We start from the raw sequence: 2,370 nt of genomic DNA on the forward strand, positions 1-2,370 counted from the left end.
GGACAGTTAATATGTTTTTTACAGTGTAATGAATATAAACTCCGGGGCCCCGGCTGAGGCCCCGAGGGGTCCGGGGCCCCTGGGTGAAAGTCTTTGTCTGATATTTCTTGTTTGAAAGTCACAAAGTTAAATTCTGCATTTCAACGCTCATCTGTCTTTGCTGTTCCTCTTCCTGTAACTAAGCAACTGCTCCTTCCTGTTTACAGCGGCTCGCACATGCTCAGTGCAGGTCAAAGGTCACGTGCTTGTGTTTTCAGTCTCACTGCGTTTCCTCACGTTTGAATCCTTTTTACCTGAAACATTTTTCTTTGTTAAAATTCAGGTTTCTTACAAATATTAAAAATGTAGACGTCTACCTGTCCTGTATGATAAAGCTTCCGGCTCCAGAGAGCTGACCTCTGACCTCTGACCTCTGACCTCCTCTAAGCAGGATCCACCCCCCTCTGTACCTGTGATAACCTCCAGCTCTGACCACACCCTCCACGCCAATCAGTGACGCAGGGCGGAGTCGCAGACTTTGAACGGACTGACTTCTCGCTCGGCTCAGGTGTGCTGCAGCTTTTCTTTTGTCCCGACACACCTGTGTGTCAAGGTGAGGTCTGCTGGGATCAACCGGTTTCACAAGAAGCAGCGTCACAAACCTCCAGAGTGCAAACTGAGCTCCTCCCTCGCTTCACTCCTCTCCAACACCTCCTCACAGAGAGAGAGTCACACTCTAAACACACTTCACCTGGGCAACCGTCACATGACCGAGGCTGATCCAGGGTCAGTTCAATGATGTGAGCGACAAACAAAGCAGCAGGACCACAGACTCTTTCAGGTTCTACAAAGAGTCCAAACACAAGAACCAGGACCTGACCTCAGCTTCATGGAGTCGGTCCGGATCATGACGAGAGCAGGTTCTCCAAGAGGCCGGAGCGACCTGAGGAACTGTGAGCAGCAGAACCGAGGAGAACCGGAACGGGTTTAAAGGCAGATCCTGATCGGATTCACCGCTGGAGGTTAATTTATGAATGAATAAAAACTATTCATGTTTTCATTTTTAATGCTAATGCTAACACGTTTCTTACCGCTGCTTCACAATAAAAGCTCAACCTGCTGAGCCACAGACCAGAACCAGAACCAGAACAGGAGTTTTTGATGTTTTAATCTTATTTAGATTGTTCCTTTTATTCGTGTTTTTATTTCTTTTCTCTTTACATTACTGGAATAGATTTTATGATTTGTCGATTTGAATTTGCTGAACTGTGTGTATCACTCTGTAACTGTGAATAAAGATTCTTTTATTTTGAAGGAGTCACAGTCGGTGCTCGTTGATCAGAAACGCTTCTTGCTTCTGACTGTTATTAAAAGAGTTTGTTCGGCTGCACTAGAACCAGAAACACAAGCTGCTCCTACGCTGGATTTCTGACAGAGCAGCAGCTCAACTGATGTTTGTTAGTTTGTTAAACTACCTGCTGTTACCATGGTAACCCACAGGTGTTCAGATCGAATCGACCGGGTTTGATCTCTGCAGTTCTGATGTCTCTCCTCACCTGCTCGGTGTCGTTGAACGCCTCCACAGCTCTCAGCACCAGACCCTCCTCCTCCGACAGCACGTACACGTCCTGGATGCCGTGTTCAAGGTGCTCCCCGGGCTGTAGGAAAAACGAGCGCTCACCCTGACAGAGACAAAGGTCAGGTCAGGAAATAGAAACAGTAAATACTGTGAACTCCGGATCAAAGGACATGGAGGGTGGACGGTTCTCCTCACCTTCACCACCCTCTTCTGGCCCAGCTGCGGCTTCCCGTCGGGTCCGACCGGGTCCTGGACCACACAGTACTGCCTGCTGCTCAGAGTGGTCACATTCACCACCCCCACCACCTCCTCCGCCACAGAGGGGATGTGAGCCTCCCTGTCGGCCATGGTGACCAGCCACTCCTCCCCGGTGCGACGGTCCCGCCCGCCGGTGTCTTTGAAGGGACGCAGAGCGCGAACATGAAGCGCTTTCTGAAGAGACACAAACATTTACAATTATTATATTATAATAATTATATTATTATATTATTCACAGCTGCAGATTGAATTTCCTATATCAGAAAAACCTGTGTCCAGGTTTCCTGTCAGTTTATTCCATGTGTGTCACATGGTTGAGTTTGTATTTATGAATCAATCATCGGAGCCTGATGGTGATTTCTCCACATCAGATTTATGAAATAAAGAACTCAGTGTCATATTTTTTTGTATGAAGGCTTGTCGAGGTTTCTGAGAGCAGGATGTGATGTTTACATTTACAAACACATGAGCTGTGTCTCCATTCAGGGGCCACATCCTTTGAAGGACGCGATCCATCACAGGTCGGGATGCAGACTGGTCTACGAAGGATTTCC

The 2,370-nt window shown here is 47.7% G+C and overlaps 1 protein-coding gene across 1 annotated transcript in view; it reads right to left on the minus strand.

Moving 5' to 3' along the window:
• The window catches only part of mvp (major vault protein), a 15,633-nt gene that overhangs the window by 5,247 nt on the left and 8,016 nt on the right, over positions 1–2,370 (minus strand). Inside the window, exons 7-9 of the mRNA XM_087172621.1 lie at positions 1,754–1,990; positions 1,465–1,661; positions 860–995 (exon numbers count right to left, since the gene is read on the minus strand). Of these exons, the coding sequence (XP_087028747.1) occupies positions 860–995; positions 1,465–1,661; positions 1,754–1,990 (570 nt within the window). The remainder of the gene's footprint in view (positions 1–859; positions 996–1,464; positions 1,662–1,753; positions 1,991–2,370) is intronic.

Source organism: Seriola lalandi, unplaced genomic scaffold (assembly GCF_002814215.2).
Source record: "Seriola lalandi dorsalis isolate HSWRI2012SDOR001 ecotype SW California unplaced genomic scaffold, Sedor1 jcf7180002053527, whole genome shotgun sequence".
NCBI classification, from domain to species: domain Eukaryota; kingdom Metazoa; phylum Chordata; class Actinopteri; order Carangiformes; family Carangidae; genus Seriola; species Seriola lalandi.